This window comes from Aricia agestis, chromosome Z, assembly GCF_905147365.1.
Source record: "Aricia agestis chromosome Z, ilAriAges1.1, whole genome shotgun sequence".
NCBI lineage: Eukaryota > Metazoa > Arthropoda > Insecta > Lepidoptera > Lycaenidae > Aricia > Aricia agestis.
The window spans coordinates 9,052,273-9,077,201 of NC_056428.1; the positions used below are offsets into that span (position 1 = coordinate 9,052,273).

Below are 24,929 nucleotides of genomic sequence, written 5' to 3' on the forward strand. Positions count from 1 at the left end.
GCCACATATCACGGTTGCGTCGCGGCGCGTTGTCGTAGCAGCGATGCTTCGATTGCATACGTAAAAAAAATGATTCATAGGCAGTTGACGGACCTACGTCATTCAGTCGGATTATGTCAATTCAACATTACAGCTCGACAAGACTTTAAATGAACGTGGCGAGAAAAGGAACTAACGCTTCTATCATATAAAAACGTCATTTTTGACAGTTCTCCTTTACCAGCAGCGCCCCGTCCACGTTCATTTAAAGCCTCGGAGCACACTAAGTAATAATCTGTCGGCTGGGTTTGACATAAATTGAACAAATTACGTAGGTCCCCCCGTCTGCCTATGAATTAACTTAGTTGATAATAAATATATATTTTATGATACGCAATAATTATGCGTTACCCATAATTACGGCGCTTTTCCTATCATGCCATTGCTGGTCGCTACTTACCATTTTATTAAAGTTTTCTGTCATGCGGGCAATACATGCGTGGCCAGTAGCACGTCGAATCCACATGCGGAGCAAATACGTGCGGGTGACAACAGCCATCACAGAAAAAGCGCCTTTATGTCGCGTCGTCGGTCGCAAAGTTTTGGCGGAATATCAGAACAGATATAACGTGGGGGCTGATGAACTTACGTACTTACGTTACTATTAATATTTAATTTGTGGCTGCATTGTTACCGCCTTGTGTCGTGTTTAGTGTCTAAACACACCATGCCGAAGTTCCGCGGCAGAAGTTCGGTATGATTCCGCCTGCTATGTATTTTAAATTACCGATGATACACCATGCCGAAATTACGTCGGTTTATTGTATGCGTCTGAAATTGCTGGCGTAATCATGCCGAACTTCCGCCGTGGAACTTCGGCAGGTGTGTTTAGACCATAAAGTTAATATACCTAGCGGAATAGAGAAACAACGGCCTGAGCAAGAGAGGTGTCACTATCAGTAACACTGCGTGGTAAAAAGAGACGTGTGACACATGACAGCAGCACTCTTTTTTTGACGTCCAGTCGGCACGCGTGCCACACGTTGACAATTTAATCTCATAGAATTCATGTTCAATCATGCTTGTGTAAGTGTATACGTACACATATTTTTCACACAGATGAAAACCAATTTTGGTTTCATTTGACAGCTAGAGATTGTTGCTCTATTCTGCTAGGTATATTAACTTTATGGTTTAGACACTTATCTAATATATATATATATATATATATATATATATATATATAAATAAGTCGGGTTTTCCTTCCTGACGCTATAACTCCAGAACGCACGAAGCGAGTACCACGGTTTTGCATTCGTTGGAAAGGTCTCGGGCTCCGTGAAGTCCATAAAACATAAAAAAATATAACAAAAACTTCAAGAGAAAAGCAGGAAAACAGGGAAAATCATTTTATGGCAAAACAACACTTGCCGGGACAGCTAGTTCTGATGAATACCGATGCCACAGACAGATACACACACACACATAGACAGGTGGACAGACAGACACACACGTCAGTTCATTTTTAGCCTCCGACCAAAATGAGGAGTTTTGTCCTCATTTGAATCGGGGTTTAAAAAGTGGACTGGGACTGTATTTTATTTCTAAAACCCAGCGCACCGTAACGCAACAAAGCAAAATGGCCTCGCGTTAATGCGTATTAGAAGAAAATACGCTCCTTGTAATTTTTCATCCCTTTTGTAATGTGTTTTCACGTCATGTTAACATGGATCTTAGCATTTGTGCAATCGGAGCCGAGCTAATGCGTAAGCAGCAACACGTGTCTAATCCAGGTCGGTGCCAATACTAATAAAGTACATTCGGTTGGATTTTAGACACTTTGCCTAACCACTGATAGTCTCATAATGTTTCTTTTTGATTCACCCAAAATATAAGCAAGCTCAAAATTATTTTCACTATTTATTTACATACAAATATTACACAAGTGCCATTACATGTATTTAGTGCCAATTATTTACAAAAAATGTTGCCTCAGAAGAAGTGGGAGATCAGGGAGCTGCTGTAGACCAGCGGGGCCGAGTAGGAAGTGGACACGACGGCTGGTGTCGAGCGGAAGTCCACACGAGACTGGTGCGATACCGCAGCGGGGGCGATGTAGGACGCCACAGCCAGGGAGCGCTTCTTGATGAAGTGGCCGGAGTAGCCTATAGCAGCGGAGTAGAATGGGGTTGCGACGCGTATGGGAGCCCTGAATAGGGGAGTGGTGTACACAGCGGGACGCACGTAGCTCGAACGCAGAAGCAGCGGAGCCGACCTCTTCTTGATCAAGTGCGCGCCGTAGAACGGGGACGCGATGGCGGTGGTCAGCGGCGCGGCCACGGAGTAGGTGGTGGCCAGCGGCGCGGCGTAGCCGGTCACGAGCGGGGCACGCGCGATGTACGTCGACGGCGCGATGAAGCTGGGCGCGAACACCGCCGAGCGCTTCTTGATGAGGTGGGCGTACAGGGGGGACGAGTACACGAGGGGGGTGGAGATCAGCGGGGTGGGGTGGATGACGCTGCTGGCCTGCCTGCTGATGGTGGTGGTGGCTGGGAAGAGGGCCGCGCTGTACGTCAGGGGGACGATCCCGCCGGCTGCCGCCGCGGCGACGAGGGTGCACAACACCACCAGATTGAACATGTTGGTCTGTGTTGTTTCACTGATGTTGTAAAAGTGAATCGTATCGTATTTATAGAAGGGAGCTCCTTGCTCCAAAGAGTCGTTTAAAAAGGTCATAAGGAACTGACATTTACGTATGTGAGAGTTAAAAATAAAATCAATCCATTAGGATAATCTTGATCTGCATCGGAGGACAGATATTTTACTTTCAAATATTATATTACTTATAATAGTTACCACGGCTACCGTGATGACTCCTACCGTGCCGCAGTGATTCAAAAATATCTGAAGCTTCCAAAATTTTTACAGAAAAAATTAAACTTTAGGTAGTCTTATGGCATATCATTTTATTTTTGTCAGTCCTGATTTAAAAAAAATACACAGGACCGACTGATATTACTTCTAAACTAGCTGCGCCCCGCGGTGTTACCCGCGGTTTAAGTGATATATCATAAAAGACTATGAAAATTACCAATAATAAGGTCAAAACGGGACGACACATGGTTCTATAACGGTTAATGGTAGTGATGATGATTAAGATGAAGGTAATTGGCATAGTACCTAGCATATGCTTTCCTCTCTTAAAACAACGTCGAAACTCCCAAACTTGTATATATTGGTAGCATATGCTTAGAATACTGCTCACGAAACCGAAGTCACCACATATTTCCATATAAATTTTGACGAGTTCCCTCGATTACTTATGGATCTCTTCATCAGGTCACCACTTTTATGAATATGGTACCAAATTGGAATGATTATATATATACCATAACCAAAATTTTCTTTACTGATATACACGAGGCTTATAAAACCTTAAGAAATATAAAATTAGACAATACATTCAGCCAAATTATGACCGGACACGGAGGCCTCGCCCACTACCTACATAGATTCAAAATCAGAAACAGTCCCAGCTGCAGATGTGATCCTGACGCAGAAGAAACCATCATACATGTTTTGAATGAATTTATGCCAAAGAAAGGCTGGACCTAGAGATACTGTGTGGACTGGCAGTAAAAGAAACAAATCTAAGACAGCTTATAAACTCAGGAAAAACGAGAAACGATTTCTTAAATTACGCTAGAAACATAATTAAAACTGTAAATAACTATAATAGGTGAATGGATGGTCGATTGGCAGGCATATTCAGTCAGTCCTTGTCTTAATAAAATATGTATAGTAATGTGTTACTTAGTAATTGTACAATTTGTATTATATGAAGTAATTACAGTAAAAGTAAAAGCAGTAATATTATAACTATGTAGAGTATGTCTTGCGTTAAGGCGTGCCTGGATGAGTTCAAATATTGTTAAATTATAGTGTTAGTTATTAGTTTCTGTATTAGTTCTAAGTAATAGTGTAGTGTAGTATAGTGTAGTGTAGTATTACCTAGTATTAGTTTGTAATAATATAATTTAGGATAGTTTTTTTTTTTAATAATTTAAATATTGTATTCATACAAATGTAGAGATGCAAAGTTGTTGCAATATAAAATAGCAACAGTTGTTAAGAATTTAAAAAAAAATGTATGTTTATTAACAAAACAGCTTGTAAAGTATGACTTGTATAAAGATAGAGATAATTGCACATGATTTTTTTATAGCGACGAAAATTAGTATTAGCCACTTTTTTTTTTTACTTGGAAAGTACGTTTACGGTCATTTTATAATGAAAATAAACGAAGGGCGATGCAAAGACGCGTTTTATGAGTAAATTGCAACATCAAGGGTCGTCAAATTATTTGTTCTGATAATCTGATAACATATCAATCTTATACTCATTAAGACTTTTTTATGAAATAAGGGGGCAAACGAGCAAACGAGTCACCTGATGGAAAGCAACTTCCATCGCCCATGGACACTCGCAGCATCAGAAGAGCTGCAGGCGCGTTGCCGGCCTTTTAAGAGGGAATACGTTCTTTTCTTTCTATTTTATGAATGTGTAGAATACATCCGCTTTATCTCCATGCGTTGCAGTCAGCACTTGCGAAGAATGTAAAAGTAACGTACAATATTATGTCTCATTATGTACTGTAATGTATCAAAAGTTGCTCCCCCATGGTCAACGATATTCAACATGACAGTTTCGGCTATAAAAAGCTGCGCGAATATTTGTAAAGCATCAGTGTTCAATCAGACGACACAGACCTCTTCCACAATGATGAAACTGGTGGTGTTGTCCTGTTTCCTCGCGGCGGCGGCGGCGTCGGCCGTCCCGGTGCTCAACTACGCCCTGCCCCTCTACCAGCCCTACAACTACAGAGGGCCCCTCTCCTTGGCGCCCGGTCAGCCCGCCGACGTGCTAGGAGCCGACGGCAGGCCCCTCGACACCCTGGAAGTGAACCTGGACCGTGCCGCCCACCTCACCGCCAAGGCCTTCGACGGCGGCTACACCGGGTACCACCTGCTCAAGAAGCGCTCCGCCGCCTTCATCGCGCCCATCGCCCCCGTGGCGGCGTACGCGGCCTCCTACCCCCTGGCCTACTCCGCGCCCCTGCTGCAGCCCTACAACTACCGCGGCCCCCTGTCCCTGGCCCCCGGCCAGCCCGCCAACATTCTCGGCGCCGACGGCAGGCCCCTGGACACCCTGGAGGTGAACGCTGACCGCGCGGCTCACTTCGCCGCCAAGACCGGTCTCCACATCCTGAAGAAGCGCTCCGCCGCCTTCGTCGCCCCCGTCAGCAACATCGCCATCGCGAGGACCCCACTGATCACCCCCGCCTACTCCTACGCCTCCTACGCCCCCTACGCCTCCTACGCCTCCTACGCCTCCCCCATCATCGCCTCCCCCTACTCCCGATTTGCCTACACCGGTCTGCCCATTGCTGGAATCTACAAAAAGTGATTTGTTGCTGTTACTACCGACGGAAATGTAAATAAATAACTTCTACAAACCTAAAAATATGAATTTGTTATTTCAAAGTTGCATGACGTTTACAATATTTATATATTTATATAATAATAATACAATATTTGTGCTGCAGAAGCGAGCCATAGGTTCTATTTATAAAATGTCTGCTTTAGAATCTCTGAGAGATGAATTTAAAGAAATTGGTATTCTAACTGTTGCTTCTCAATACATTTTGGATAATGTAATATATGTTAGAAAAAATATAAATCAATTTAAAGTTAAAAGTGACATTCACTGTAGAAATACTAGAAATAAGCACAAGCTGGACATGCCAGTGATCAGACTTAGTAAAGTCAGTAAATCTTTTAAAGGTCAATGTATACGCCTTTACAATAAAATCCCAGAAAACGTTCAAAATCTTTCCATTAATAAATTTAAAAAAGTAGTCAAAGAGCGTTTGTGTGCCAAAGCTTATTATAAGGTCAATGATTTCATAGAAGATGGCACATCTTGGGAGTAGGATGGCTTCTTGCAAGGCTACTTCTACATTATTATATTATGACTTACAATTATGTATGTTGACATTGTATATAATATTAAGTTACAAAATTGTAAACTTTATTTTAAAACAAACACAACAAAATTGTAAAAGAATAATTTTTCTCTCACTTTTTTGGTAAAAAGTGGAGCCCGTGCGAGTTTCTTACGCCGGTTCTTCTCGCCTGGGTAGTTCCCGAACCGGTGGTAGGCATCAGGTAGACATTCTGAAAAAATTTGATTCAAATTTACTCAGAAATAAAACATTTTTTATTCATTATTTATTGTTTTCACATAATATAATTTTCCAAAGTACGAGTAGATGAGGGATTGGCTTCATTCCTTTTATAGAATATTGTGTATATACTAAAATGCAATAACTTATTTACTATCCCTACAATATTTTTGTCATATTTTCCAGGCAAGCTATTACATGGCCCAATACTTCACTTCACTGTTCATACAGTGTTATAAAGCTGTGTTATAAAACTGTGTTATAAAAATGTTATTGTCCGTGGTTATAAAACACTTTTCTAACGTGTCAGACAAGAACACATTTTTATATTTGCAGTACAATAATTACTACATTAAGCATAAGAGCTTTACAGCTGTAATACTATTTTTGCTATTACAATTTGCTTAAAGTGTTAAATTATTAGTAGACATAAAAAAAAATTCCTGGACAAAGAGCATCCTATGGACCTTTCTCAGATCTTATAGTATCGCCATACATATTTTCAGCAAAATCGGTTAAATTATTATAGTGTTAGTTATTAGTTTCTATATTAGTTATAAGTAATAGTGTAGTGTAGTATAGTGTAGTGTAGTGTAGTATTACCTAGTATTAGTTTGTAATAATATAATTTAGGATAGTTTTTTTTAATAATTTAAATATTGTATTCATACAAATGTAGAGATGCAAAGTTGTTGCAATATAAAATAGCAACAGTTGTTAAGAATTTAAAAAAAATGTAAGTTTATTTACAAAACAGCTTGTAAAGTATGACTTGTATAAAGATAGAGATAATTTCACATGATTTTTCAAGGGTCGTCAAATTATTTGTTCTGATAATCTGATAACATATCAATTTTATACTCATTATGACTTTTTTATGAAGTAAGGGGGCAAACGAGCAAATGAGTCACCTGATGGAAAGCAACTTCCGTCGCCCATGGACACTCGCAGCATCAGAATGGCTGCAGGCGCGTTGCCGGCCTTTTAAGAGGGGATAGGGTAAAAGGGGAGGTTAGGGATGGGAAGGGAAGGGAATAGGGGAGGGTAGGGAAGGGAATAGGTTAGGGGATTGGGCCTCCGGTAAACTCACTCACTCGGCGAAACACAGCGCAAGCGCTGTTTCTCGCCGGTTTTCTGTGAGAACGTGGTATTTCCCCGGTCGAGCCGGCCCATTCATGCCGAAGCATGGCTCTCCCACGCATAAACGACTTGCTCGGTTTCGTTCCGTTTGGGTGTAACTTAAGTTCTACTCTTAAGAGCTCACCTGACTCTAAAAATCAAACATCGTCCTTCTCTCTTCACACTCACGCCCGTCTTTCATATGCCAGGTGAAAAAGGACGGCGCGGAATCATCACCGAGTTAGTTTTACTTGAATAAAAGACGAACTATAATGATTATGAAAAAAGTGTTTTGAGCAAATTTAGGTTTTATTAATACCTTTTTAGATATTAAAAAATATTAAAGAAAAGACAGCAAACTTTGAAGATCCAAGCAAAAATGTGTCTAAAACAAGGTTTTTTGTAAAAAGGAAACTATCGAGCATTTTTTGAGTAATCGTGTTTTCGTCTTGAGCATTTAATCTTCATGAACTGAAGTAACTTGTGTCAAAAAATCAGTTTTCTAGACCTTACAGATTTTGAGATCTAGGTTAAAGTATGTAGTCAAATTAGGGTGATATGCGCTCTTAACGACGCCTAAGTTAAGAAATGTATGCGTTTTGATAATGTACTCACATCATCCTTGGGATAGTTATCTGCTGAATACTTTAGTAAATACAGTACAGTAAATGTATCTATCAAGATCGTCAATATATTTTCCTAAATCAAAATGTGCTTTAAAGTTGAAAATCTTTCTAATGATTCCTATATAATATTATAAAAGCACCAATCTCTAAATTCTAAAAAGTTCTTTTTTTTTTATTGAATAAGGGGGCAAACGAGCAAACGGGTCACCTGATGGTAAGCAACTACCGTCGCCCATGGACACTCGCAACATCAGAAGAGCTGCAGGTGCGTTGCCGGCCTTTTAAGAGGGAATACGTTCTTTTCTTTCTATTTTATGAATGTGTAGAATACATCCGCTTTATCTCCATGCGTTGCAGTCAACACGTGCGAAGAATGTAAAGTAACGTACAATATTATGTCTCATTATGTACTGTAATGTATCAAAAGTTGCTCCCCCATGGTCAACGATATTCAACATGACAGTTTCGGCTATAAAAAGCTGCGCGAATATTTGTTCAGCATCAGTGTTCAATCAGACGACACAGACCTCTTCCACAATGATGAAACTGGTGGTGTTGTCCTGTTTCCTCGCGGCGGCGGCGGCGTCGGCCGTCCCGGTGCTCAACTACGCCCTGCCCCTCTACCAGCCCTACAACTACAGGGGGCCCCTCTCCTTGGCGCCCGGTCAGCCCGCCGACGTGCTAGGAGCCGACGGCAGGCCCCTCGACACCCTGGAAGTGAACCTGGACCGTGCCGCCCACCTCACCGCCAAGGCCTTCGACGGCGGCTACGCCGGGTACCACCTGCTCAAGAAGCGCTCCGCCGCCTTCATCGCGCCCATCGCCCCCGTGGCGGCGTACGCGGCCTCCTACCCCCTGGCCTACTCCGCGCCCCTGCTGCAGCCCTACAACTACCGCGGCCCCCTGTCCCTGGCCCCCGGCCAGCCCGCCAACATCCTCGGCGCCGACGGCAGGCCCCTGGACACCCTGGAGGTGAACGCTGACCGCGCGGCTCACTTCGCCGCCAAGACCGGTCTCCACATCCTGAAGAAGCGCTCCGCCGCCTTCGTCGCCCCCGTCAGCAACATCGCCATCGCGAGGACCCCACTGATCACCCCCGCCTACTCCTACGCCTCCTACGCCCCCTACGCCTCCTATGCCTCCTACGCCTCCCCCATCATCGCCTCCCCCTACTCCCGATTTGCCTACACCGGTCTGCCCATTGCTGGAATCTACAAAAAGTGATTTGTTGCTGTTACTACCGACAGAATTGTAAATAAATAACTTCTACATACCTAAAAATATGAATTTGTTATTTCAAAGTTGCGTAACGTTTTCACATAATATAATTTTCCAAAGTACGAGTAGATGAGGGATTGGCTTCATTCCTTTTATAGAATAGTCTGTATGTACTAAAATGCAATAACTTAATTACTATCCCTACAATATTATTGTCATATTTTCCAGGCAAGCTATTACATGGCCCAATACTAGTGTTCACTGTTCACACAGTGCTATAAAACTGTGTTATGAAACTTTGTTATAAAAATGTTATTGTCCGTGGTTATAAAACACTTTTTTAACGTGTCAGACAAGAACACATTTTTATATTTGCAGTACAATAATTACTACATTAAGTATAAGAGCTTTACAGCTGTAATACTATTTTTGCTATTACAATTTGCTAAAAGTGTTAAATTATTAGTAGACATAAAAAAAAATCCTGGACAAAGAGCATCCTACGTATGGACCTTTCTCAGATCTCATAGTATCGCCATACATATTTTCAGCAAAATCGGTTCACCGGCGTGGCGTGAAGGCGAGAAGAGGTAACAAACAAATAGACAGACAGAGAGACAGACACACTTTCACATTTATAATATTATATAATTTATAAGTATGGATGTTTGATAATTATCAGATGTAGCAGTGATGATTGAGTTACTTATTTTGACTTCTACAGTAGGGGAGGGGAAGGTGCTAATTTTGTAGTCACTCGAGCGTCATGGAGACCTAGTCGGTTTTTTACATTAGCTAAAACTGATTGAAAAAATAAGAGCCTTTTTTATTTTAGTGGTGGGTTCAGAAACTGCAGCCATTTTAAAGTTTTGAAAAAGAAAATATATTCAGAAAAATGCTTATTTAGTTTTATTATAAATATATTTTAGACAACAAGGACTAAATCATTTAGTTTAGTGCAAAATAAAATATCTGCGAAGCTTAGTTAGGAAAATAATATGAAGCTTTGTTTTTTTATATTTTAAAACGTCCCTACAGGCTTACCTAACCTTTGAATCGTCAGTGCTTTATATGGAAGCTATCTTAATCTGAAAGATCCGATGAAATTTCAATATTCGAAAAAAAAATTTTAACCCACCATGTGAGAAATCTGATTTCTATACCATGATAACTAGACATATGTCGGAAGCCTATACAAGCTTAATCTTACACGCTCGAGCTACTCCCGAAATCCCCTCTTCCCCTCCCCAACTACTTAGATGTTTCTATGCGAAATACTCCAATGTCTTGAATTTGCCAATACAAAAAATATTATTATCATTTTGTTTTGTGATAATAATACTTAAGGGGATGTAGTCATGGTCTCTACTAAGTATTATATTTTTATTTATTTATTTTATTGTGCATTGTCCTTCTTAAGGAGTTTAAGGAAGTGATGACCTACACAATCTTAGTTTACTCTACTGAGCTGTTAAAGTTAATGTAAAATTACATAATAGCTAGTCTAGACTGAAAAATGCAATGGAAAAATGTAGGAATAAGCTATAAGTAGCTTATTCATGAAAAATAAAAACTTTGATTTATTAAACCCTATAGTAAGGGCACATAATATGGAAGTTATTTTAAAACTAGATGACGCCCGCAACTCTGTTGCGCCTAAATTCGTTTATAGCGCGGAAACCGTAATTTTTTTGGGGATAAAAATATCCTATGTCCTTTCCGGAACTCATGGTATCTCCATACCAAATTTCAGCAAAATCGGTTCAGCGGTTTGGTTAGGAAACAGAGAGACAGACAGACACACTTTCACATTTGTAAAATATTAGTATGGAAGTATGGTTAACCGCAATATGAAATATAAAGAATAGGATGATGTTAATCATGCGCTATGGAATTTTACTTATTGTAGGTATAACTTTTATAAGCCCCAACGAAAACAGAGGGTTTGTCGTGGTGTCGTGGCATCATAACGGGTGAACTGATTTTGATGTAGTTTCTTCTTTTTTGTTTCAAAATTGAATAATAAAGAGTGTTCTTAGCAATGTCATCAGCCCGCTCAGTGCTAAAAAGTTTAGTTTACATCTATCATTAAACACTACTTTTTAGATTTTGGAGTTTTGACTCGGGAGTTGTTTTTAATTCTCAACTTTACATTATCGTTCTAAAAATCTTTAGGATGTTTCAACTGCACTGATTGATTATGATTCAATAATAACAACTCAATAATTATGAAGAAAAAAAACATATTAAGGGTAGAAGTTATTTATTTACATTTCCGTCGGTAGTAACAGCAACAAATCACTTTTTGTAGATTCCAGCAATGGGCAGACCGGTGTAGGCAAATCGGGAGTAGGGGGAGGCGATGATGGGGGAGGCGTAGGAGGCATAGGAGGCGTAGGGGGCGTAGGAGGCGTAGGAGTAGGCGGGGGTGATCAGTGGGGTCCTCGCGATGGCGATGTTGCTGACGGGGGCGACGAAGGCGGCGGAGCGCTTCTTCAGGATGTGGAGACCGGTCTTGGCGGCGAAATGAGCCGCGCGGTCAGCGTTCACCTCCAGGGTGTCCAGGGGCCTGCCGTCGGCGCCGAGGATGTTGGCGGGCTGGCCGGGGGCCAGGGACAGGGGGCCGCGGTAGTTGTAGGGCTGCAGCAGGGGCGCGGAGTAGGCCAGGGGGTAGGAGGCCGCGTACGCCGCCACGGGGGCGATGGGCGCGATGAAGGCGGCGGAGCGCTTCTTGAGCAGGTGGTATCCGGCGTAGCCGCCGTCGAAGGCCTTGGCGGTGAGGTGGGCGGCGCGGTCCAGGTTCACTTCCAGGGTGTCGAGGGGCCTGCCGTCGGCTCCTAGCACGTCGGCGGGCTGACCGGGCGCCAAGGAGAGGGGCCCCCTGTAGTTGTAGGGCTGGTAGAGGGGCAGGGCGTAGTTGAGCACCGGGACGGCCGACGCCGCCGCCGCCGCGAGGAAACAGGACAACACCACCAGTTTCATTATTGTGGAAGAGGTCTGTGTCGTCTGATTGAACACTGATGCTGAACAAATATTCACGCAGCTTTTTATAATCGTATCGGAAACAATTTTATTCGTGTTGACCATGGGCAAGTTTTGGTGAATTCATTGCTACGTAACTTTTACTTTCTTCCTCCGCATAATTAATGAATACTGTGTGATATTTGCAGATCACTTTGAAATCGAATTCAGGAATTCAATGGAATTTATCACTGCTTTAACAGCAGCCATATTTTTATTAATTTGACTAGATGTCCCGCGCGGCTTCGCCCGCGTAAATTAGAAATTTTACAGAATCCGTAGGTACATTTTCCCATAAAAAATATTTCCCCCGTTTTTCCCACATTTTCCTGAGTTTCTTCTGTCGTATTAGTCTTAGAGTAATAATATAATATAACCTTCTCGATAAATGATGAGTCTTACTCGATAAATGATCTATCTAACACTGAGATAAGTTTTTAAATCGGACCTGTAGTTTCTGAGATTGACGCGTTCAAGCAAACATACTCTTCAGGTTTATAATATTAGGTAGATATAGATTTTTTTTAATTATCGCTTGACAAACTCGAGTCTCGATCTAAAAGACTATGATATGGTAGTGATGATGATGATGATGATGATGATGAAGAATGTAATTTGCATAGTAGCATATGCTTTCTGTTCTTAAAACAACGCCGAAACTCCCAAACTTGTATCTATAAAGAATCAGGAATTCTCTCAGCACCTTCCGAACCACAGTATACCAGGTATATCTCGGTGCAAAATCTTACTTGTTGGTAGCATATGCTTAGAATACTTCTCACGAAACCGAAGTCACCATATGTTTCCCTATAAGTTTTGAGGAGTTCCCTCGATTACTTATGGATCCTTCATCAGATCATCACTTTTCTGAATATAATACCAAATTGGGATGATACCCTATATACCAAAAGAAAAATTTTGAAAATCGGTTGACCAACGGCGGAGTAATCGTTGAATATAAGAAAACGAACATAACACCTCCCCCATTTTGAAAGTCGGTTAAAATTGTAGCCTATGTGTTATTTATTTAATATTTTAATCAGCACATGAATTGAATAACAAAATTTTTTTCAAATTAATCGTAGCACCATCTGTCAGGACAAACTAAAATTGAAATAGAATAATATTGAATGCGATGATAGCGCCGTCCGCCGGATCTAATGTAAAACATTCCAAAATCAACAACTCCTTATAAATAAGAAATTAATTGAAAAAACATTTTCCAGTAGACCAAACTGTAAATCTAAACCATTCTCGAATCTCCACGAACACACACAAAAAATTTCATCAAAATTGGCCAAGATAAGATAAATCCGTTCAGCCGTTCTCGAGTTTTAGCGAGACTAACGAACAGCAATTGATTTATATATATATAGATTTATCTTTCGATTTCTATATAGTCTTATTAAAAAAATAATCGGACAGAGTAACAACTTAAGTTAGCTAAAATAAAAAAATAATCGGACAGAGTAACAACTGAAGTTAGCTAAAATTGTGTTTATTTATGTACTATGTATTTTGAGACTATGCAATTTTGTCGCGTTCGCGATTCACTTTCACTTTTGTTGAGTTTCAGAACGCGATATTAGGTCCTCCAACGCGCACGCGAATTTGAACTTTATGCAGCGGTAATAAATTACAAATTGACTCTCCATTTTATTTAGAAAACGTTTGTATGGGAAATAGAAAAATGCTGTTTTGAGGATTTTCCCGGCAATTATTCGAATTTTTCTCACCTTTTAAACCTTCCCTAGACCTCCACGAATAATTCAAGACCAAGATAAGATAAATCCGTTCAGCCGTTCTCGAGTTTTAGCGAGACTAACGAACAGCAATTGATTTTTATATATATAGATTTTTAAATTACTTAACTTTAATTAAATATAGATTATGTTATTTTTTTTATGAAATAAGGGGCCAAACGAGCAAACGGGTCACCTGATGGAAAGCAACTTCCGTCGCCCATGGACACTCGCAGCATCAGAAGAGCTGCAGGTGCGTTGCCGGCCTTTTAAGAGGGAATAGGATAATAGGGTAGGGAAGGGAATAGGGTAGGGGATTGGGTCTCCGGTAAACTCACTCACTCGGCGAAACGTGGTATTTCTCCGGTCGAGCCGGCCCATTCGTGCCGAAGCATGGCTCTCCCACGTATCAATAACGTGAATGTCTCTGAGTTCGGCTGTTACAGCATGAAATCAGTTCACCGATACAATATTGTAATCATTATCTCAATAATTAACATTCAGAAATGTTGTTGTCATAGTACGCGCCGTCGAAATGTTTTCCAGCCTCGTCGTAACTGCGCAGTATAAATTGTTATAAATGGGTATAATGTACGCACGAACTAGCAAATTGAGCGAAAACCGCGTCATATTGATGGAAAATTATAAAGGCAAATAAAACCTTTTGTGCGCCGAATAGGTATACGAATATTCCAATGAAAGTACCGAAGATGATATTTGTTCGACCGTAATAATAATATCCATACTTCTAAATCTAAATTCTAAATTTCTAAATTATAATATACAATGTGTCCCGACACCGGTGTCCGATCCTTTATTGTTATGATCTACCGCATATTTTAATCGACAAATTGGCTCTCAAATTTTTTCTCTCTCTCACGGTTGTAAAATGGCAGCCATTTTAGTTTTTAAAGTAATCTGACCAATACTTGATAACTAAACTTGTGGACTACGCTTACACAGGCAATATGTTATAAATTTCGTAGAAATAAACTGCATAGAAAAACCAAAGTTTAAGGAAAAAAAATCGTGTATTTTTTTATTAATAATGTCTTTTTGTGAAAAACCTAGCGCATTAAACTGGTTATTTTTTATTTTAAAAAGATAGGGGAGGTTTTCGTCTTAAATAAATTCCTTTACTTCTATGATAAGTCAGATAGCTTAGAAGTTATAACGATTTTCGTATGAAATATTGGTCAGATTAGCTCTCATAGCTAGACAAAAAATTGTTTTTTCAAAAGTGTGAGAAAACATTTTTGAGAGCCAATTTGTCAATAAAATATGCCTTACATTCATACATTCAAGGACTCCAGTGTCGGGACACATTGTATATGTCGTAGGATGATTTGATCATCCTACGACATCGTAGGATGATTTGATAAATCGAATTTTCGCGAAAATTCTAGGGATTTCGCGAAAACACGGATTTATCAAATCATCCTACGACATATATAACTCAAAGGTTACTGACTGATTGACTGACTGACTGACTGACATAGTGATCTATCAACGCACAACCCAAACCACTGGAAGGATAGGGCTGAAATTTGTCATGCAGGTAGAAGTTATGACGTAGGCATCCCCTAAGAAAGGATTTTGATAAATTCGATCTCTAAGGGAATAAAATAGGGGATGAAAGATTGTATATAATAATACTTTTTAACGCGAGCGAAGCCGCAGCCAAAAGCTAGTAATATTATAAATGTGAAAGTGTGTCTTTCTATCTGTCCGTTTGTCTGTCTGTTACCTCTTCACGTCCGAACCACTGAAACGATTTCGCTGAAATTTTATGGAGATACTTTGAGTCCCGAGAAAGGACATAGGATAGACCTTTTATGCCAGAAAAATATACGGTTTCCGCGCTACAAACGAATTTTAGAGCAACATTGCTTCGTGGTGTCTCCTAGTACTTTATAATATTAGGTATTGTGTTTGTTAAATTTAAATAATAATTAATTAACTAATGTGAAAAATTTAATTTAGTGCATTTGCATTCGCTAGGGAAATAAAAATGTTTCGGCACATTAAAATCTTATTTATTGGTAATACATACTAGTAGAACATCTTCAGAATATTTGTACAGAAAGAGGTCCATTAAACAAAACAATTTTGCTTACTCGCTGTCTCCGTTGTACCTTGAGACTAATAGGCAAAATAAGAACTGGTTCAAAAACATCGCCTGCGGTATGAGGAACAAAAAGATAATTGAGAAAGCTATGTGCCTGAACTTTAGTTTCTTATCAAAAGTTGTATGTTCACGGCCAACGTAGTCCTTGCGAGTATATAAGGCGGAACATCCTCACTGGAGCATCAGTGTACTCAGACGACACAGACCTCTTCCACAATGATGAAACTGGTGGTGTTGTCCTGCCTGCTCGCGGCCGCTTCGGCTGACCAGTTCGAGTCCAACTACGGCGGCCCGCTTTCCCTGGCTCCCGGCCAGCCCGCCGACATCCTCGGCTCCGACGGCAGGCCTTTGGACACTTTGGACGTGAACCTGGACCGCGCCGCCCACCTCACCGCCAAGGCTCTCGGCCCAATCGCCGCCCCAGCGATCGCCGCCTACGCTGCATCCTTCCCCCTCGCGTACTCCGCTCCGCTGTGGCAGCCCTACAACTACCGCGGCCCCCTGTCCCTGGCCCCCGGCCAGCCCGCCAACATCCTCGGCGCCGACGGCAGGCCCCTGGACACCCTGGAGGTGAACGAGGACCGCGCGGCCCACTTCGCCGCCAAGACGGGTCTCCACATCCTGAAGAAGCGCTCGGCAGTGATCGCTCCAGTCATCACCCGCTCCACTTTCATCCCGTCCATCTACTCTGCCCCTATCGCGCCCATCAGCACCCTCGCCTACTCAGCCTACAGCCCGCTGGCCTACTCCGCCTACCCAGCATCTATCGCCACCTTCCTCAAGAAGTGAATTGACACCCTGACCATACTGTAGCTGTCGATGTAAATACCTGATGTAAATAAAGCTCCAACTGATGATCTCTAAAATTTTATTCATCCTAAACGTTTTAATATATTTTGTAAGCCTAATATTATATAATAATATGAGATATAATATTCAGTTGTCCGAACTCGTTTGTCATGAATCTTTAACTGCAACAAAAACTATTTATCATAATAATATGTCCTTTACTGGGACTGAAAACGTTTTGAGGACAATAATTTACCCTTATAGGTTGAGCGTAAAAAATTCTTAAGACGTACAGACTGACTGAAACACTTTCACATAATTATTAGAACTAGAGATCGCCCAATGGCCGAAATTCGACCTTAGCTTCAACGACATTAGGACTACTACCTATATTTTGTAAAAAATATTGACTTTATCACATTTTTTAAAAGCTTTTATTTAACTTGCTCTGTATGTATATAAGTATGTATGTTACGGTGGAATTTTGGAACTAAATTTTTAGGTAGATACATTTAACCGATTGAGCTGAAATTTTGCATACGCGTTAAGTTTGGATGACCATGCACGATATGGTATGTGACATCACTCTAAATCCAATATGGCCGAAGATGGCGAAATAATTATTTTCTATGCAGTCCTACAATATGGATATTAAATGAAAGGGCTTTTTGAGAGTAACTCGAAAACGAATGTAATTTCATTCTACATCCAACATGGCGGCTCATCCAAGTTAGGGGAATAGTTATTTTTAATGCACTTCCGCAATTTTTTTTTAATGAAATAAGGGGGCAAACGAGCAAACGGGTCACCTGATGGAAAGCAACTTCCGTCGCCCATGGACACTCGCAGCATCAGAAGAGCTGCAGGTGCGTTGCCGGCCTTTTAAGAGGGAATAGGGTAATAGGGGAGGGTAGGGATGGGAAGGGAATAGGGGAAAGTAGGGAAGGGAATAGGGTAGGGGATTGGGCCTCCGGTAAACTCACTCACTCGGCAAAACACAGCGCAAGCGCTGTTTCACGCCGGTTTTCTGTGAGAACGTGGTATTTATCCGGTTGAGCCGGCCCATTCGTGCCGAAGCATGGCTCTCCCACGTATAGATGGATATTAAATGAAATATGGGTATTAAATGAAAGGACTTACTGAGAGTAACTCGGAAACGAATGCAATGCCATTCTATATCCAAATTCCAATATGGCAGCTTAGCCGAGATAGGGGAATAGGTATTTTAAAGCACTTTTGCAATATGGGTATCAAATAAAAGGGCTCATTGAGAGTAAATTGAAAAATAATATTCAAGTCGTGTTGTGTCGTGTCGTGTCGTGCGTGTCATGTCGTGTCTTGTCGTGACGTGACGTGACGTGTCGTGCCGTTACGTGTCGTGCTACTTTACGTGACGTCACGTGATGTTACGTGACGTGACGTGTCGTGTCGTGACTTTAGGTGACGTTACGTGACGTGACGTGAAATGACGTGACTGACAGCCGGGTTTCATAAAATGCCCGGTTGAATCCGGTCACTTTTGTTAAATGAAATTTAACTTTTTAGTCATGCAGAAATCTAGCCAGAGATAACTAAAAAACAAAAAATAAATTATAAACAAAAAACTTTTTGAAAAAAAGGTTTTATTTAAATAAGTAGTCTAAAAAGAAGAAAATAAATTTCTTCTTAAAAATTTTAACTATTAAGTTATAATCCTCAATATATTATACAATTTGCATGATAATAAAAGCTTGTCGCGAGACTTAACAATCTATCAGTACTTGATAAATTTATTAAAATAAAAATATAATATCAATTTACTCAGTTATAATATAGTTATATATAAATTGGTACTAGTTTATTTACAAATCGCGCGACAAGCTTTTATTATCATGCAAATTGTATAATATATTGAGGATTATAACTTAATAGTTAAAATTTTTAAGAAGAAATTTATTTTCTTCTCTTTAGACTACTTATTTAAATAAAAGCTTTTTTTCAAAAAGTTTTTTGTTTATAATTTATTTTCAACTCTTGTCTCTGGGACTCAGCTGATCTCTGACTGGCCGCGTAAGCATTGTCTAATAGTATCTAAAGGGCCCCGAAGACGATCAAACGGTTTGACTCAAACACGTAAATTTTGGTTTGACTCAAACCGATTTGATCGTTTACAAAGCTAGTTTGAACGGTTTGACATACATTTACGTGTTTGAAGCTTGTTTGATGAAATTTCATATTTTCGTTGTGTTTGACGCGCCGTTTGATCGTGTTCCGACGCGTTTGAAGGTTTGATCAAACCCGGCCCCGGCTTAGTTTAGTGCTGGATTATGAAGAAGAAAAAAAGAATTCTGTAGATGTTCGTGGGTAAAACGATATTATGTTAGTCCATACCATTCTTTGGACCAGTCTTTTTTTTTATGAAATAAGGGGGCAAACGAGGAAACGGGTCACCTGATGGAAAGCAACTTCCGTCGCCCATGGACACTCGCAGCATCAGAAGAGCTGCAGGTGAGTTGCAGGCCTTTTAAGAGGGAATAGGGTAATAGGGGAGGGTAGGGATGGGAAGGATATAGGGGAGGGGATTGGGCCTCCGGTAAACTCATTCACTCGGCGAAACACAGCGCAAGCGCTGTTTCACGCCGGTTTTCTTTGAGAACGTGGTATTTCTTCGGTCAAGCCGGCCCATTCGTGCAAAAGCATGACTCTCCCACGTATATCTTTTTTTTCTCTTCTGACAGAGGACATTAACGTTATAAACATAAGATAAGAAAATGGCGATCCTCGTTCTAGAATCTAGAGCATCTTCTGCATCACAAGACGTGTACTCGACAGCACGTATTGAATGAAACTGCGCAGTGTCGTGTGACAAACCGTTCAAACTGACATCAAACGGTTGCATCAAACACGTAAGGTTTGAATCAAACCGTTTGATCGTCTCCGGGGCTCTTAAGATTCAATAAAAAAACTATAATCTATTTTCAATTTGTCACCTTGTTGTCAACAGACTTCAACCATAAATAAAAGAGTATAATTCGTATGTATAGACTTATAACTCAAAAATCTGTCATTTTCCTAGTGTGTGTGTTGTAGTGTGTGTAATGTTTTATTTGTTAAAAAAATGTATGATAAAAGCATAATTTCAAAATAATATTAGCTCGATGCACTCATTCACCATATAAACTATAACTGTGCAAAATTTCATTCACCTACGCTTCCCCATTTTTCGTCAAAAGGGATACAAAGTTTTTGGCTCACGTATTAATATATAGATATTAGTTAAAAAAAATGTATGATAAAAGCATAATTTCAAAATAATATTAGCTCGATGCACTCCTTCACCATATAAACTATAACTGTGCAAAATTTAATTCACCTACGCTTCCCCATTTTTCGTCAAAAGGGATACAAAGTTTTTGGCTCACGTATTAATATATAGATTAATCAAGAATGAGTTGGTACCGTCGCGCGTCGTACCAACTAACATAATCCAAGTTATTTACGGTAAGTATATAATATTATTATGTACTTAAAAAAGCATACAAACAGAATGTATTAGAAATCCTCCATAAATTAATAATCAGCATATCAATCTATTTTAAATTATAATAGCTGTACGTAAGTTTTCTTTAAAAGAAAGTTAAAATCCTAATTGAGTTGAACTTTAAACGCATATTTGAATTAACTTGTATTTAAAATTACTTTTGGACACTAACCATACAATGCAAATTATTTGAAAAAATACTTGTCCTCCAGAATGTATGGTTTAATCATTGACTGCCTATGACAACATATCGTATCGCTTGGCCATAAAAAATGATTATTGATAATTACTAACCGCAGATTTTATTGTTCATTGGTTCATCAGGGCGAGCGAAGCGAGCCCTAGTACATCCCACAATCCGAACACTTTTGTGGTACACACTTTACGGAAAATCTATCACGCCTATTGATTTGTGCTTTTAACATAGTAATCTTTATTTATTATAATATAGATGTGTTATAATCGGTCAGTTAAGGTTTGGTTACTATTTGTGTAAGGTCACCAGGAGGGAGCCTACGCCAGCCTGCCATGATTGTGGCGCTGCGGAGGATACGGCCCAACACACCCTCGAAGTGTGCGATAATTGGGCCGTACAGCGCCATGATCTCATGGCGGTGCTTGGGCAGGACCTCTCGCTTTCGAGCATGGTTCGATGCATGCTCGAGAGCGATGAGGCCTGGCAGGCGGCGGTCTCTTTGTGGCCGTAGAGCGGAACAGAGAGGATGACCCATCCTCCATTCCGCTCCACCGGCGTCGGACGGGAGACGTCGCTATGAACTCGAACCTCCAATAACTTCCGTCCCACGGGGCTCCGGGTCAGGATGGGAACCTGCCCGACTTAGCTAGCCCCGGCGCCGAGGGGAACGCTTCAGTTTGCCTAAGCGTTCCCTACCTGTGGTGGAAGTCCGGTCCCTTGTGAGGTAGACCGGCCGGTCGTGGAGGGAGTTCTGTGTTAGACAAATCCAGGACATCTCTCTGTATACGGCTGAAGGAAAACCGCAGGTGGTTTTAGTGGGTAAGAGTCCCACATACTCCCGGGGTGCTTCAGCTAACTGAGGCACATCCCCAACTCGGGGCACCCATGATGATATTAAAATGTAAAACAAAACTGCCTTAAAGATTAATAACCACGCAGGAAAACGACGCGAGCCCTCACAAAGCTCGGCTTTTAGCTAGCAATGTATGTAATGACAATTTGTAGGATATACAATTAATAATGTAAATTATGATTTTATGAACTTCGCACAACATAGTGCGACATAGTCCGTTATTCCGGCCCTACGTTCTGCGCTGGTTGTTTAAACGATTACCTAAGAAATTCAAGACATTTTGCCTTTGGGCCGATCGACACGAATAATACAAAAACATCTAATATCACTCAGTCTGATTTGTAATCGTTGTGTCCACTTCTTTGCGAATGATGAAAGTAAATCTGTGTGTTCTTCTAGCGCCAGGAAGGCAAAATATATTTTTGCCTAATGCTATCCCACCAAAAACATTTTCATGTAAAAATGTTGCCAAGATGAGAACATAATATAGTTCGTGGTGCCAAAAGGAGTGAGATATCATGTAGAGCCAAGTTTCTTACCTTACATACTCAGCCCTTAATTTTACACTAAAACGCGCCAAAATACTTAATAATAATATAATGTGTCAGCGGTACGAGAAGAATCTAAAAACTCTACACATTAGTCCAAATGGTGGCCTGGCTATTTTAAAATAGAAGTTGTTAAGTACCACAGAAAAGTAATATATTATGTTCAAAGACTGACGAATAACAAAATTCAAAAAATACCCTATTACTAAGACTTCGTTGTCTGTGCGTCGGTCGTCCGTCCGTCTTCCGTTTTGCATTTTTTGCTCTTTATCAATAATGGCAACAGGTAGGTACTTGAATTTTTCTCAAAGTCGTTAGTTATATGTGTATTGTGTACTTTAATATTTAATAATAATATTAAAATAAAATTAAAAATTAAGGGGGCTCCCATACAAAAAATAGATTTTTTACCTAATTTTGCTCAATTAAGGAGATGGGATAGCTCAGGTTGAGTTTGATACTTTTTGTTGTTTCTGTACTAATAGTATGTTACATACCAAATTTCAGCTTTCTCAGACTTCAGGAAGTACCCTAGCAGTTTTGATGATCGGTGAGTCAGTGCCAAAATTGTGGGTTTTTGGACACCTACAAAATCATAATTATGACAGTAACATTATTCAAACATTTTGTATTTAATTATTATACACATGTCATAATATCTTGAAAATTTCAACTATCTGGCATTAACCAAACTAAAGTTACGAGGGTTCAAAAATACGACGAAACGTTTCGAGAAAAGGTAGGTAGTGCACTTTCGCGCTTTGCTTGGCTCATCTCGGCGGGGGCACTCTCGTGCCTCCAGAAACCAATAGTGCCCTTGCGCGCTTCGCTTGGCTGATCTTGGCGGGGGCACTCCTGAGCCTCGAGAAACCAAACCAAAGTTACGAGGGTTCAAAAATACGACGAAACGTTTCGAGAAAAGGTAGGTAGTGCCCTTGCGCGCTTCGCTTGGCTCATCTTGGCGGGGGCACTCTCGTGCCTCCAGATTATGAGGGGAATAAAAATTAAACCAAAAACAGTTGTTTTGTAACTCTCTTATTTACCAGATTTTTACAAGTCCTAAAGATTAATTGAGCCAATTATTTAGATGTGTCCAACTACTCCGTGTCCCCAGCCGAGGCCGAGGGGCAGGATGTGACCGGCGGCGGACACGCTGACGGGGGCCGGCGCCACCAGGCGGGCACCCACCACGGGGGCGGCTACCACAGGGGCCAGGTGGGCACCGATCAGAGGGGCTCCTAGGATGGACCTCTTCTTCAGTACGTGAACACCTTCTAGAGCGCGGGCGGTCAGGTGGGCGGCGCGGTCCAGATTCACGCTCAGGGTGTCCAGGGGCCTGCCGTCGGCGGCCAGGATGTTGGCGGGCTGGCCGGGCGCGAGGGAGAGCGGTCCGCGGTAGTTGGGAGCAGCCACTAGGGGCGCGGCAGCGACGGCGGGTGCCACCAGCGGAGCGGCGACTCCGCCCCAGCCCAGGCCGGCCAGGCCGAGGCCCCAGCCTCCCAGCACGCTGGGCTTGGCCGCCGCGACGGCGAACGCGATACACAACACCACCAGCTTCAACATTGTGGTCTGTGCTGTTATCACTTCGAGTTGTGACTGTTGGCTGTGGTGGTCGGGATTAGCCTTTTATACAAGCACTGAGGCGTTATTCCAGATGCCTTTGTGACGTCAGATCTATGCAATAGGGCGTTGGTCGACCATCATACTCGGAAAGAAAATAGACGCAAGGGTAGGACGGCGACGCAGCCGCTCTGACCCCCGCTAGATCTAATTTGAACCTTAGCCGGCTAGAAATTGACTTCAATTGATATATCAAATATTATTATACCGAGTTTGCCTTGGACTAGGTGACAAAGCCCGTTCACTCGTAGATAATAATAAATAATATTACCCTAAAAGATAACTATAATGCTCGGTGCCCTTACGGTACTGCAATTCTTGCGTTTTTCTGCGCTATCTCATGAGATACAAGTACGAGTATGTTATTGATTTAGATAACCCTGCATAAATATAAATATCTTCTTATGTCAATTTATAGCTCCATAACATCGTATGATTATGGATATCTAAGGCTCAGTATCTTTTGGGATACAAAAAATATATAATGACCTAGTAGTCTCAAAGCCAAAACAATCAAACAAGTATCTCATTGGATATCTTTCCACATATAAAACGAAGATTAAAATAGACAGCGAGCTCACGTTTAAACGGAGTCAGTGATCTTTAAATTGGAGTAATACATGTCCGTTCCCAAATTGAGTTTCCTAACGCACCCTTTTCGCTAAAAGGAAACTTATTTGCTGCATCCCTTTGATTTTCCTTGTTAAACAATATACTACTTTCTGAGTTACCTATAGATATGTATTCTGTGCCTATAGGAGAAGCAAATATTTACCTTGGTCATCGAAATATAATATTCTTGGTGTACAGTTCGCCGCGCTTCCGACCAAATGTTGACTTTGTAACTATTTACTTCAGAAGTAGGTATATATACTGAAACACTCTGGTTTTTTTTAATTTAACTTTTATCGCTTTCACCATAAACATAATACCCCAGTAGAGTTCGTTTTTTTAATAATTATAGTCAGATTTTTTTGCACCAGTGTTTAGAGGAGATCACAAAAAGCTTAAATTCAAAAACTCGACCAAATCCGATGAGTGCGTTAGCCGCCCTAATTTTGAAGGTCCAATCTTTTGTTATCTATATTCTCTCCTTTATTTTTTTTTATTTTTTTAATAATGATTCAGGTGAAAGTACGTTGTGCCGTAATTGTTTTAGGATCTAATTCAAGATCAGAAATATTCAATTTTATCCAGTCGCTTGGGTCCCGGTACGTTTACCATTATAGGTGTAGGAGCTTAAATATTGATTTCTAAAAAAGTCAAAAAAATTAAATTTGTAGGAAATTTAATTATCTAGGTATCACCTACAACTTTGTTTCTACA

The 24,929-nt window shown here is 40.8% G+C and overlaps 2 protein-coding genes across 2 annotated transcripts; one reads left to right on the forward strand and one right to left on the reverse strand.

Annotated features, from left to right (window-relative positions):
• Positions 1-1,971: 1,971 nt before the first annotated feature.
• LOC121739540 lies at positions 1,972-23,598 on the reverse strand. The gene is made up of 6 exons (XM_042132057.1): positions 23,070-23,598; positions 16,284-16,698; positions 11,517-12,209; positions 8,715-9,179; positions 4,945-5,432; positions 1,972-2,721 (listed from the first exon to the last, which is right to left on the reverse strand). The coding sequence occupies exons 1-6, from the start codon at positions 23,544-23,546 to the stop codon at positions 1,972-1,974; spliced, it is 3,288 nt and encodes a 1,095-aa protein (XP_041987991.1). The 5' UTR covers positions 23,547-23,598.
• Positions 16,278-16,935, forward strand: LOC121739045. The gene has a single exon (XM_042131359.1). It carries the CDS (start codon positions 16,294-16,296, stop codon positions 16,864-16,866), a length of 573 nt encoding a protein of 190 aa, XP_041987293.1. The 5' UTR covers positions 16,278-16,293; the 3' UTR covers positions 16,867-16,935.
• Positions 23,599-24,929: the final 1,331 nt, after the last annotated feature.